The sequence below is a fragment of the Sus scrofa genome, chromosome 4 (assembly GCF_054392235.1).
Source record: "Sus scrofa isolate SSC_HxYL_T2T_F1_AM1 chromosome 4, Sscrofa_HxYL_maternal_Yorkshire_Landrace_v2.0, whole genome shotgun sequence".
NCBI classification, from domain to species: domain Eukaryota; kingdom Metazoa; phylum Chordata; class Mammalia; order Artiodactyla; family Suidae; genus Sus; species Sus scrofa.
In genome coordinates this window covers 86,647,955-86,661,405 of record NC_139386.1, presented here as the reverse complement: position 1 = coordinate 86,661,405, position 13,451 = coordinate 86,647,955, and the positions used below count along the sequence as shown (strand labels likewise).

General features: G+C 39.7%; 2 protein-coding genes across 9 annotated transcripts in view; one reads left to right on the top strand and one right to left on the bottom strand.

The window, feature by feature from the left end:
- The window catches only part of DPT (dermatopontin), a 31,695-nt gene that overhangs the window by 2,838 nt on the left and 15,406 nt on the right, over positions 1-13,451 (bottom strand). The window contains 2 exon segments of the mRNA NM_001444437.1: positions 2,262-2,369; positions 11,915-12,040. Coding sequence (NP_001431366.1) covers positions 2,262-2,369; positions 11,915-12,040 — 234 coding nt within the window.
- Positions 1-13,451, top strand: part of LOC106510102 (uncharacterized) — a 94,893-nt gene that overhangs the window by 69,694 nt on the left and 11,748 nt on the right. For 2 of the 8 annotated variants that reach the window (XR_014843110.1, XR_002343354.2), the window contains exons 6-7: positions 1,847-2,078; positions 13,053-13,206. The exons of 1 other annotated variant lie outside the window; for it this stretch is intronic. Coding sequence is in view for 2 of the 7 variants with exons in the window: in XM_085021233.1 (XP_084877359.1) it covers positions 1,847-2,078; positions 11,778-11,782 (237 nt within the window). In the remaining 5 variants the exon portion in view is untranslated. Of the gene's footprint in view, positions 1-1,846; positions 8,857-11,777; positions 12,508-13,052; positions 13,207-13,451 lie in introns of those variants that run through there. 5 more of the 8 variants (XR_014843113.1, XM_085021233.1, XR_014843109.1 and 2 more) reach the window with 4 other exon arrangements.

Here is a 13,451-nt window from a genome sequence, read left to right as displayed (position 1 = left end):
CTCGAATGAGGCTTAGTTGCTGATTTCCCTCCAGAACAGAGGTTCTCAATCAGGGGAAATTTTATTCCTCAGGCTTTTGTTGTTGCTGCGGGCACAACTGTGGGTGAAGGGAAGTTGCTTCTGCCATCTCATGGGTAGGGGCTAGGATGCTGCTGCACACCTAGAATGTATAGGAAAGGCTCCTGCAACAAAGAATTGTCTGGCCCCAGATGTCAATAGTGCCCAAAGCGGGCAAATCCATTCCAGGAAGAAACCACTATGATTTGCATGTGGAAGAAAAGCTCCTGCCCAGTGAGTATTGCACTGACAATATTTCTCTAAAGCAGTGGCCGCAGCGTCTTTCAACAAAGTGGAAGAAATCCAAGTTGCGGTTCTTTAAGCCACTGATTATCAGTGACAGGAGCAAAATTGCATGGGTAATTTCATTTTAAACAAAGGCAAGTTATAATATCTCAGTTTTCCAAGATTCTAGGTTAAACCATGCAACTGAAAACTTTCATGCCAATAGCAATTGGATGTTTTAACTGTCCGAATATATATATTTGGTATTAATTACCTTCTTAAACAGGAAATGCAGAACTAATTTTCTTGTTGACTTGGAGACAGCACTAAGAAAATTGAATATCCTGCTGTACTATTATCTGATGCTGCCCTTTGGGGCTATGCACTGCTGCTTAATGTCACTGGTCTTCCATGGTCTTTTGAGTTTTTAGGTTTTTTTTTTTTTTTGGTCAGATTTTATTTTATTTTATTTTTTAATTGTTATTTCCCCAATACATTTTTTTTTCTACTGTACAGCCTGGTGACCCAGCTACACATACATGTACACATTCTTTTTTCTCACATGATCATGCTTCATCATAAGTGACTAGACATAACTCCCAGTTCTATTCTTAAATATATTTTTGTGTGTGTCATGTCATTCAGCTATTCCTTCTCACTGGTGAAGTGAATATCATTTTAAGTTGTATCTTCCCTGTTATTTTTTTAATTTGCCACTTCTAGAAAATAATAACCAAGTTAGTTAAAAAATGTATCTAAAATATAAATAATTGGAGTTCCTGTTATGGCTCAGCAGAAATGAATCCTTGCTCAGTGGGTTAAGCATCGGCATTGCCATGAGCTGTGGTGTAGGTTGCAGACACGGCTTTGATCCTGCTGTGGCCGTGGTGTAGGCCGGAGGCACCACCCCTAGCCTGGGAACCTCCACATGCCATGGGTGCGGCCCTAAAAGAAAGAAAAGAAAAAGAAGAAAAAGTATATAAATAATTAATGTATGAGAACCGAAGGGTTCTTCTATAGTAAATGTAAGGGGTTTTATTCACGGATACTGCAACATGTATTGTGTCTTTTTAGAGCTACTTCATGTTCATTTTTTGTCTTATTTTTGTTTTTTTAAATTATTGGTCATATTAAATAAGTTAAATTCAGTTTGGGGAAATATAATTGCACGTAAAAACATAAATATACCCAAAAGATGGCATACTCAAATTTACCAGTCCATTATTTAATAAGTTAAATTTAACGAGTTAAGTTTTGTTCTGTTTGCAAACATTTATTGCTAACATTTTTAGGACTTTGTTTTCTGTGTAAAGTGATGATAACCTGATTAAAAGTAGGTCAAATCAACCTTTTAACATCTGGATGTATTCACATCTCTTTCTTTATTAGTAGGGAGAACAGTTTTTATTTCCTTATTGTTTTGTTCTGATGTGTTTGTGATGCAATTGGGAGCAATTGGAAGAGAAAAGGATAAAAACAATTACCATTGTTTTTCTTTTCTGTTATTTAAATTCCCCATGTTAATTTCTAGATATGCCTGCTAAGTTTTGTTTCTCCTTTCCAGTGCCCTTTGCTTCTCTTTCCCTTCCCACAACCCAACCATGGAGAGAAACGGCAGTGGAGAGGGTTTATTTGGCCAGTGAGTCCTCACTCTTTCAATCATGTTTGCCCTCTCTTCCTGATGTTTGGTAAGAAAAAATGCCCTTTGAGTAAAAAGAAGAGCTTAGAATGTCATGGAATACCAAGTTGTGGATTTCCTGCTCTGAGCAAGCTGGAACTCATCCTTATCTCCAAGGGTAAGCTGCTCCATGAAATGAGTTCAATTTCCAGGGCTTTCCATTGTCCTATGTAGATTTCCCAGTTAATCCTACACCAACGGGGAAACTAAAGTAGGGAAAACCTCAGATCAAAATTCCTGCAGACATGATCCTTGCATGGAGCTACTCTCTGACCTCTCTAACCCATGGGGAAAGGCTCACCTTTCTACTGCAGAGAAAGTGGTTGTTGCTCCTCGCATATAGTAATCATAATTGTAGGAAATCATGTCCATTTCCTCACCATAGTGGCCTGGATATTCTGTCGTCATCCTATGTAGGAAGAAAAAAAAAGGTTAGAAGAAAAAAATAAAGCTATCATTGCTGGGAGCAAAGAGGAGACATGCTCTAAAGGAGAGATGGAGTTGGGACAACATGGGAGACCCAAACCAGAGTTGAATGGCCTCCACTAAGTCCCTGAAGGCTGTGAAAAGATGGGCAGCTTCCTCCCACTTCCTCCCATTACACCATACCCTAAAAAAATGGAGATGACTCCTCAGGCCTTGAGGAGATATTGATTAATATCAACATTAGTCTTTTCCATTCAAGTCCACTTGAATCAAGTTTTTAAATTGTGGATTGTGACTTATTAGTAGATTATGAAATCAGTTGAATTGGTTATTACTAGGTGAAATTTAAAAAGGAAGAAGAGGAGTTTCCATCATGACCCAGCAGTTAACAAACCCAACTAGTACCCATGAGGATGCAGGTTTAATCCCTGGCCTTGCTCAGTGGGTTAAGGATCTGATGTTGCTGTGAGCTGTGGTGTAGATTGCAGATGTGGCTCGGACCCCACATTGCTGTGGCTGTGGAGTAGGCCGGCAGCTGCAGCTCCAATTCGATCCCTAGCCTGGGAACCTCCGTATGCCATGGGTACAAGCCTAAAAAGACAAAAAATTAAATAAATAAATAAATAAATAGGAGGAAGAAATAAAAAAAAATGAGACTTCATTGTATACACTAATAATAAGTTCTTATGTATGTGTGTGGAAACTTTCAAATACATACATGTGTATGTGGTTACATGGTGTGTGTATTGTGTGATAGTTTAATATTTTTTTTTTTGCTGTGAATCATGATAAAAAAGTATTTGAAAAATATTAAAGTAGAATTTAAGCTGTACAAATGTAGTCTTTACCTTGTCTGCCTTTGTTTCTTTGGCACTTAAAACAGCTCCTGGTACATATTAGGTATTTGCCAAACAAATAAAGGGCCTTGGAGAGTCACTTAACCTCAGTTTCATGATCTATAGAAGAATGAAATCTACCATATAAGCTTGTCATTGGGACTAGTACAAATAATACTCAAGAACATGGAAGAAGTTGAGTCATTAGAATATATATATATATTTGCTGCAGTGTGCAGCAGCTTGATGTGGGCTCTCAGTTCCCAGAGCAATGACTGAATCTCAGCCACAGCAGTGAAAAAATGCCAGATCCTAACACCTAGACCACCAGGGAACTCCCAGGAGAAATTCTGTTTATTTTTCCTCCTACTCCTATCCTTCTCTCTCCTCCAAGATTAAGTGAATTCTGGGCCTCCCTCTGAGTAGGTTTGTTGTGTTCCACCCTTAAATAAATCTAGAATTTCTTGATTGTCTTAAGGCTTCACCATTGGGGATCTTAAGGATCAAAATAGTCCTTTCAGTATGATATGGGATCCCACAAGTCTTTTTCTGCACCTCCAAGTTTGCTTGGGAAACAAATAGTGAGTGTCAATAATTTAAGCTGCTTTGAGGTCACCAGGTCATTATACATTGATAGAAAGATCTCACCCTATGTAGACTTAATACTACAGGTATTATCATGATATCCTGAAAGACTGATTTATAAACCAGAAGGTCTCCTAGAAGGGTCTCAATGCTTAGATGCATCAAGATCAATGGTTAGGTCAAGATAACCTGCATTAGTCAGAGCCCTAAAACTTCTCTCCTCATTCATAACCATTCTTTCCCCCACATTATGCAGTTGTCCTCGTTCTCTGATTTTTCTCTTTTCAAGACATAATTATGCTCTATCTGGATGACAAACCCAACCCAGAGTGAGATCCATGTGTTTCTCCTTAATGTTCATGAAAGGAAATAAGGCTCTGCTAATACCAAGTCTATTTTGTGCTTCTAAAGAGATGTAGAACAAGGACTTTATCTTTCTAATAATATTAAATGACTCATAAATGGACCTAATAGGGTCTCATTTGAGTTCCATTGATTTATGATCCCTGAGGATTCTAACAAATGCTAGATTCAAGTTTACCCAAAGAAAGGGGGATTTGTTGAGAATATGGATAATGCCAATTAGGATTACAAGAGATGGAGTGCGAGGTGTTCTTCTTGAATCAGGGAGGACAAAATATTTTCCAGAAATTTTAAAGCACTCTTTAGATACAATGTACAAAAGTTAATTGCCAAATATTAAACATGAGGCAGAATCTACAAAAGGCCATAATGCATTAGGCTAAATTTGGTTGCCAAAACTATTTCAGAATAATTAGGCTAGATTTTTATTTTTTTTAAGTTCTTATTGACCTATCCTCAGGTTGATTGGATAGTTACGTACATTTGGAATAAAGTGGGAAAGAGAGGTTTGCACTTTTATAAAATCATGAAGTTTTAAACTTCAAAGGGGGGACAAAATCATCAATGCTTCCTTTAGTGTTTTCAACTGTTTCATTTTTGGTAGTGACCAGACCCAAGGCCTCCTGTTCAACTGGACAGTTTGTCTGGAAAGCCTCTCTGGGGAGTGCTATTCAGTGAATTTCTGGAATGCCCTGGAGAACGTGTTGCACATGCTTATTTGTATATTTCCATCTTGGTCCCAGACAGGTTTTTGTTTTACTTGATTTGGGGAGTTTATTGTTGTTTCATTTTTGTTATAAAAATCATAGGATGAAGTCTAGACTATCTCATAGGACCCTAAGTTAAAGGAGGTAAGGAAGGAGTTTGGATACTGATAGAAATTACCCCTACTTTATGAAACTAAAAATACAGTTAGAAAAAAGCCCCAATCAGTGAACCTTCCAAACACCACTCTTAGAGGGAACTGCTGTTTCAATATCATCCAGGATTCTGAGTTTTAGAACCAGATAGATATGTCTTTATTTAGTTCTTGATGACATCATGCAGGCACAAAATATTCTAATACGGGAGTTCCCATTGTGGCACAGTGGAAATGAAACTGACTAGTATCCATGAGGATGAGGGTTTGATCCTTAACCTCACTCAGTGGGTCAGGGATTTGGTGTTGCCATGAACTGTGATGTAGGTTATAGATGCAGCTTGGATGGAGCGTTGCTGTGGCTGTGGTGTAGGCCGGCAATTGTAGCTCTGATTTGACTCCTAGCCTGGAAACTTCCATATGCCGAAGGTACGGCCCTAAAAAAGAAGATAAGAGAAGTGAAAAAAAATTCTAATAAACGAAAGTCCTGGTAATAGCTTCTCAGAGGAAAAAAAAATGAATTTAAACTTTTAGAACTAGACACTGGGACAAAGGCATAGGGACTTGCCAGGAAATTAAAAGCGACTACAAGGAAGCAGAAGATTAGGGTTTCATAAGCTATGGCACTGAACTTCCTGAGGGTGGGGAAGAGTTCTGTGTAGTTCCAGATTCTTTGTGAATTACCAGGTCACTTCAGACGGCTTTCTGGCAAAGCATACTTCATACTGAGTCTTGCCAAACATTCCTAGACCAATTACAACAATCAAACAAGGCTTTAGTTTGGCAAGATGAAGGGAGGGCCAGTCAGAAAAATGCCTTTATTCAATTTACTGAAATGAGTCTATTACTGATGCTCTTCTATTAGGAGTCTTATATACCCCCTTGCAAAGAACTACATGCGTATGTGTGTGTGTTCATTTTATCACTTTTGGATGAATGACTACCAGGGCACCATTTCTTGCTTCATACCACTTTTTCTGCCATCTACAGATAATACAAGAGAGACAGAAAGATGTTCCAAAGCTAAAGCAAGAATTTGACAACACAGAACCACTTGTACAACTTTTTGTATTAGATGAGATGGAAGGAGATAGAAAGAAATTATTCCCTTCAGTCTTTGTTATGAACTGAAGAGAACTCATGGAACTGGAGGGATTTTTAAGACTGATATAGGATTTTCTCATCTAAGATTAGTAAGGCTCCAAAATTATCCATGGATCCAACTAGAACCAATAAATCATTGCTGGCCAGTACATTACAACAGACTGAGCTGAAGTGATGGATAGCATCCTCCTTCGTTGTGAGAATAGGACACATCACAGAGCTTAGCCCAGATATATGTTATCACATTCATCTTAAAAACTGAAGAAGAGATAGAATTTGGTTAGATAAAGAGGACAGTTTTACTTATTGTCAGGGGTTTGCTTAAGAAAGTATTCAATTTTTAATAGTTAAAGGAAAGGGTTTTGAATCTATTCCTCAACAGAAAGTGACCCAGGATAAAATTTTATCAAATGCCACCTATATTACTGACTACTGAGACTTGAACACAAATCAGAGTTCATAGCATCAGCACCTATTGGTTACGTATGTGTCTGACCTGCTGGCCAGTAGGACACCTGGTTTATTTGGGGTCATCCTAGAAGGATGTTTCCAACTTGTGTGCACATCCACAAATGACCCCAGTCAGTTAGTGTTGCATCCTCAGCCTTATCCCAATTTGTGGCATATCAGAGAAGCACACACCACAGATATCTTAAAATTTGGAAGAAAACCCAGAACTTACAAGTTAACAAACCAGAAAAGATACCTGAGGAAGCCATATTTCAGCTTTTTCAAAATGAGAATAAATAATGTTTTCCAATCCATTCTTTAGAGCTCAGCCCATGCTCAAATAACATTTTAGAGTAGCTTCTTCTGGTCAGCCCAATCTCTGATTTTGTTTTGCTCCTATTTTCTCTACTTCCCAATTTTTTTAGCACTTTATTTAAAATATCATATTTTAATGTTCTATTAACTAGTCAACATCATATATTTAGTATCTGATTAAAAAACAGAATACCTTATAGCATCTTGCTTCATGGTGAGCGCCTTAAGGGGACACTGGTACAAAAGCAGGCATATATACCTTTGTGATATAATTCAGCAGTGGGCTTGGAGGAGGAATTCAACATTTGTAGACTTGATGTGTTCTACATCCAGCTAAAAAGAGGATGCCCCTTTCTGACAGACAAATCATTGAGAAGTGTCTTAAACAAACGGAATCTGTTCATAGTCAATCCTCTTGCATAATAAATGCTTTTCCAGGTAGGTTACAGGGCATGAGAATATTTTAGGTTATACTAATTTGCCAATAGCTTGGCATCTCTGATAGAACCTGTTTGAATTATTTTTGCAAAGATGAGAAATTGCAATTATGCTTAAAGGAAGGCATCCTCAAAGGCCACCCTGACTTCTCCTGCAAAGAGCTGTGAAAAGTGGTCAAGTGGGACTAAATGACTCTGCAGTCACCAAAGTGCCTCTCTCTGCAGAGACACTGAACCCTGGGGGTATGAGAAAGAATGTAGTTTGTTCATGTCTTCTTTTGGTATTTTGACAGTCTCTGCATCAAACAGTTCAAATAGGTATCACAACATGGGAACACAGTTTCAGAGATATCTTAAATTAGATATTAAATTGGCTTAAATTAGAAAAGGAAAGAAAGTCCCTCTTATAATTTTCCAAATTGATCTCTTGGAACCGAGTCTCTAGCTCCCTGGCCAAGCCCAGGGCTGGTCAGCAAGCACACTTGTTTTGACTCATGTTGGCTTTCATTGGCCACATTACATCATGGTTGCCCTTTCCCTGCATTTGGTGGGTACAACTCCACCTGCAACATCTCCCCTCTAGTGAAAACAATCACTTTCCTCTCTGTCTTCCCTAGTGGATGCTTACTGTGTTGTTACCTAATACTTCATCTGTCCAGGTCTTACTTCCTCACTGAAATCAAGGGAGCTCACTATTGTGCAGAGAACAGGGGATTTAGAGGCAGATTGACCTGTTGGAATTGAATTCAGAACTTTGAACAAGTTACAACGTCTGCACCTCAATTCCCTCATCTGTGTAATAGTGTCATAATGTCCGTGCATAAGAAGTAAATGAGCTAACATGGTAGGTTAAATAAAATAACAATAAATAAAAGTTTATCATCATCATTAGGAACTGAATCAAAGTCTATGAATTGTACTTATTTTATATCCATTTATATTCAGTCTGATTAAGTGAATTAATGAATGGAGGAATGAATGATTACTTCTAGAATACAGTAAAGGGAGGCAGACTAAAGAGAACAAAGCCACAAATTTGGAATTAGGAGGTTTACTTTTTTCTGAGTAGCAAGTAGAGCATAGCCTTGGGTTACCCAGTACTTACTGGACAACCAGGCATACCTCTGAAATTTCTACTCTTGGAGTTTGAACACAGTGAGGGAAGAAACACTGACATGCAGGCAGCAAATATATTTCTAAATGATAAATATGGCACAATAGTTATGATAGCTACCCCAATTGATGGGAATATGATTGATTTTGCTCAGGCTCAGAGGGGTGCATCATGCAATGCCAGACAATGGTTGTTCTAGGGCACAGAAGCATCTAAACCCCATGCAAGCTGCTTTTAAATGTAACATCCAGTCCTATTTTCCCAAGGTGTAGGTGTCTCCATCTCTATAATCACAGCTCCAACCTGCTCAGAAGAACCAGCATAGAAGCTGCCCTTTTCACCAGGCCTCTAGGAAACATGCTGCTGCCGAGCAGAGATGGGGGTGACTGACAGATGCCATAGTGGAGGTGCCTGACATCATTCTTTGCCACGATTTCATGGGGAATGGTCATGCAAACACTACTCATCTTGTACTGAAATCTGAAAAAGGAGAGTAGGAGTTAAAGATTATCTTTGATGGGATGCTTTGGGGTAGAAAGACTGGAAGATGATTCTGATGAACTGATTTTGTTGCTATTGTTAGCTGGAGCTATCTAGCTATTAAGAAAAACCATTCTCTGGCTTATGACTTGAGCAGAAGGGAGTGAGGGGATAGGCAATGGAGAAAAGAATCTAATATCTGAGACATAGAATCTCAAGACTGAAGGAAAACTCCAAGTTCATCTATGTTGATTCTGAGGAAGGGCACTGTTTTGTTGTTGTTGTTGTTGTTTTTGGCCAAAACATGTTATCTAGGGAAACTGCTAAAAAACCATGAATCTGGAGGAGAACCATTTAGGAAAGGAAACATATGCTCAATTCAAAACTATTGGTTCCTGGAACCCACATTCTGTGCCTGGACAGCCTCAGCATGCTGACAGGGGACAACTTGGGGTACAACATGCAGCTGCTGGAGCTGTTTGGGGACTGGGGAATTATTTCAAACAGTCTCTGAAAGGTTGTGGCTTCCCCAGTGACATGTGTTTGTGGTTTGCAGACGAATGGGACTAAGAACTCGTATTCTCATATATAAATAAATATGTGTAAAATTTACAAATGTATCCAATTCCAGGGGGACCGGTTAGTGACGGAATGTCTGCATCTATCAAGAATTCCTTTTCTTGCCAGAGTTCAGTGATGCAATCATATCTCATGAGAAACTGCAGAGATTGAAATGGGAGCAGCACCTTGGTTCCTACCAAACAAATAAATCCCTCACTCATGCAGGAGCCAGTTGGCTGATTTGTTTTATTCCTGTGTGGAATGGTGCTGTTCTTGAATCCCTAAAAGCTTGCAAGCACAGAGAGGATAGATGCTCACTTTGCTAGTTCAGTGGCAGGCTCTGTGCTGCATAATAGCCTTCAAAGTGGGAAGAGAAAAACGTGTCCACTTCCCTGGGAAGGGATTCAAGCTTGTTAAAGTGATGAAAGGGAAGGTTTCAAATAAGAAGTTTATCAGGAATTTTCACCATGGGAAGAGGGTGTGGGAAAACAGTTCTCACTCCGAAGGGTAGTTAAAATGATCAAATAAAACAATACATGTAAATGAAGTCTTTTTCCACTGTAAAACGTCATCATATCAATATAAGGTTTTACCACTGTTACTGTTCCTAGGGGCCTGCAACATTTTGTTGTTCATTCAGGAAATTTATTAAGGGCCTACTTTGTGCCAGACAATATACTGAGATGCTGAAGAAATAAGACCTAATTCCTGCCCAAGAGGCTTCAGTCAATTTAGAAAAACATATAACGTCATGACTAAGGAAAGTTAAAGATGCCACTAAAATGTCTAGACACACCAGTGGGAGAGTGAGTCATGCACTGCTTACCATGGTGCACAAGACAATCTATTCTGCTGCTGCTCCAAGTATTCCTTTGAAAATGTACTATTTTCTTGACAACTGAGGTAGCTCTCAGCTCTATCATCACAAAACAAGAAAGAGGTGCAGCCAAGTGAAGCTTTCCTTAGAGGGACCACTTCAAAGTTGACTTGCTGTGTCTTTCCCCCTACCCTTTGGTTCAACCATCCATTGGTGACACGTCTGGGTGATGGAAGGTGAGGAAGGGTAAGGGTGTGATGGTGAGGGAGGGTGGGCAGACCTTTGCAGATCAAAGCCAAGGGTGAATTTTGATACCTGAGATTTAAATGTCTTGGGCAACTTAAGAAAAGTTGCTCATCTCCATTGGTCAGTCTTGGACCTCAAGACTTGTTCCTACACACATAGCTCCATGTTCATTGAATTCTTAGCATCTTAGCAGTTGGTGGGCTCCTTCCACTCTACCCCAGAATGTGAGACCTTTAGGTCTTTCATTCATGACCTGTCTCAGTTATATCCTATACCCTAACTGTGCCTGTTCACCTGCTGTGGTGGGATGGAATGGCTTTATGGAGATATTTTGGAGGATTGGATGAGGTCCCTGACCTATCAAATAGCTACTAATATTGGCTCACTTTGAGCTTGAATTTACCATTTATCATTGCCTCAGACAGAAAAACATTAGATAGCTTTTAGAGCTGTCTATCCCTAGAGACATTGTGCCCTACTTGGGCATCTGCAGAGTAATGCTGTCTGGTTATAGAGAATAAGCATAACTCACAAAGGCTGCCCTCCCCAGCATCACACTATAGAGAGATATATCACTTGAGCTATCCAAACTTCAAATGTTGACACTTTTGGATCCCTTTGTCCAAAGAAGAAGTGCCTGGTTGTTTCCATGCTGAAGAACTTGGGACCAATTGTGTTGTCAACCCAGTGTAAGTTATAAGGGTAAATAAATACATACACATTCTCCTAGTCAACTCAAAGACTAGGTCAAAGGATATTTGGCATCAGCTCAGGGAGCAGGAAAGGTACAAAATTTTATAGACTGAAATTACAATTGTGATTTAGAGAGCACCAACCTCTTTTTTCAGTCTATAATGATATGCTGCATTTGCCACTCTGACATGAAAGAGGGGTGGCTTCTTCCGAAGAAGTCTTGTAGCAAAACACAGGTTCTTGAATAGGTCCAGCAGCCTTGGATGTGATGAGAAGTTAGTGTGATAGAGGGGAAAGAGCACTGAACAGGTGTTGGTAAACCTCAGCTTGGAGATGAGTCCCCATGAAATAGCTAGGTGGTTTGGGGCCAGTTGCCACCTTGCTCTATTGTATTTCATTCCTTTTCTGCCAAAAGAGAGATGTAGGAGCATTGGGTTGATAGCTTGTAAGGTCATTCTCAGTGTGAATATAATTCTAGCCTTTCATTTCATTCCTTCGTTCCTTCATTCCTTCATTTCTTCTCTTTTATAGGCTAGCTGCTGTATTTAAAACTTCTTTGTGACAACCCAGGTTTATCTGAAACCTGAAACATGGATCAGAGCACCCTCCCCTAAGTTGCTCTCCAGCCTCGGTGGTAGTGAGAGGTTGAGTTTGGCTATTAAGCTCACCAGCAGGAATATGGGCATCTTTTGCTGTAGCGACAGCAGTAAAACTGCCACTCACGGTCCAGCACTGATTCGAAGTAGCGGCTCTGGAACCCTGCCACCAGTCCATTGTTGGAGCATGTCTGGTACCTGAAGAGAAGAGAACTCAAAATTAACTAACCACAATGACATACGAACAGATCCCCTTCCTGAGATTGAGATCACAGCTCCCACAGTTACTGAGTCGGGCCACTCTTTAATTGACCTAGATTCCTAACATTTTTTTTTCCATTTTTATGCAAATAATACTTTATTAGTATCAATGACATATACTTACCATTAAAATTCAAATGATTCAGAATCTCTCAACTGAAGGAGAATCGAGGAACTCTGCTCTTGTTAGACCTTTATGAATATATTGTTAGATGGAAGGATGCATAAATAGATGGATATAGAGGCATCTGTATCTTACCAAAAGCAAGATTGTATTATTTATGCCATTTAAAATAAGAGATCATACAATTTATTTTACTTGAATTAAAATAAAAAGAAGACAAAGAGAAACGCAATGGATTGATGAAATTCCAACTTTTCTTCTGCTTAAGAATAGAACCCTGGAGATTGAGCACAAGGATACTCTTCATTCTACCCCTAAACAGTAGGCAAAGCCCAGATGGGCACAGTGATTTATAAAGGGTGAATCAGCAAGGTAGCTGGGACCACAACCACAAGATGTAAATTGAGACCTATGCCCTTTGCACGATCCAGCCTTCTTTTCTCCACCATTGCTCACATTTCACTACCTATCCAGGAATTTTTCTATCACTCACAGATTGCAAGCTCTACATGGTCAGGGAGTGTTGTGGTCAAAATTCTATACAATGCCCACCGTGGGTCCTGGCAAATGGAGGCCCTCCTTACAGAGTGGTGACCGGCCACCTGAACTCAAACACCGTCTAAGGGTCCATTTCCTGTCTTAGCTGCTCAGTTCTTATTCTTCTAATCCACAGAACCTCTCCGTGGTCACATGAATTTTCACTCTCTCATTCCATCTGGGCTGAGGCTCGTCTAGGAATCTGTCCCTTTCGTCTTCACAGCACCTACCTAAGCAAGTGTTGGTTTAGAACAGTGATAACCATTTCTTCTTTTGTTCCATCTCCAGTGCTATATTCTCCCACTCTTGCCTCACATTCCACCAGTGCCTCAAGGCTTGCTACTTTTTGCGGTGATAAAAAGGATGTGCTCCACCTGGCCACAGTGGATTCCCAACTTATGTGATGTGAGAGCTTTCATAGGCCCTTCCAAAGACAAATATGGTATGATATCACTTACATGTGGAATCTATTAAAATTGTACAAAATAACTTATTTACAAAACAGAAACAAACTGGAGTTCCCATTGTGGCTCATTGGTAACAAACCTGACTAGTGTCCAGGATGATGCAGGTTCGATCCCTGACCCTCCTCAGTGGGTTAAGGATCTGGCATAGCTGTGAGCTGTGGTGTAGGTTGCAGACAAGGCTAAGATCCTGAGTTGCTGTGGCTGTGGCATAGGCCTGTGG